The sequence below is a fragment of the Malurus melanocephalus genome, unplaced genomic scaffold, assembly GCF_030028575.1.
Source record: "Malurus melanocephalus ecotype Western Australia unplaced genomic scaffold, MMel_1.1 scaffold_808, whole genome shotgun sequence".
NCBI lineage: Eukaryota > Metazoa > Chordata > Aves > Passeriformes > Maluridae > Malurus > Malurus melanocephalus.
The window spans coordinates 127,256-127,679 of NW_026624040.1; the positions used below are offsets into that span (position 1 = coordinate 127,256).

Consider the following 424-nt stretch of genomic DNA (forward strand, 5'->3'; position numbering starts at 1 on the left):
CCCCAGGATGGGGTTCACATCCCAACTCTTCACATCTTTCTGCTCTTCCCCTGCAGCCATTGGCTGCTCCAGGCCCGAGATCGGGAACGGAACCGTGTCTGGGTTGGAGAGCACCTACAGACTGGAGGACACCRTCGTGTTTGAGTGCAACCCTGGTTATGCCTTGAAGGGCTCTCAGGTGTCCCGGTGCCAGTTTGGGGGCAAATGGAACCCTCCTGTCCCCATCTGTGAGAAGTGTAAGTGCAGACCAGGGGCAGGGGGGTGGCTGATTTCTTCTGAACCACTGTGTGAAGGTAAAGGGGCTGCACTCAAGGATTGGAGAGGAAAACCATCCAYGTCTGTCCTCCCATCCTGATAATCCCCATTCCAGCCCGGGAATGCCCAGGGAAGGGTGGGCATCACCTGGCACCATCCCTGGAGGCTT

The 424-nt window shown here is 57.6% G+C and overlaps 1 protein-coding gene across 1 annotated transcript in view; it reads left to right on the plus strand.

Moving 5' to 3' along the window:
• The window catches only part of LOC130585009 (complement receptor type 2-like), a gene marked incomplete at its 3' end in the record, with an annotated part of 7,990 nt that overhangs the window by 6,757 nt on the left and 809 nt on the right, over positions 1-424 (plus strand). The window contains exon 9 of the mRNA XM_057385308.1: positions 57-236. Within this exon, the coding sequence (XP_057241291.1) occupies positions 57-236 (180 nt within the window). The remainder of the gene's footprint in view (positions 1-56; positions 237-424) is intronic.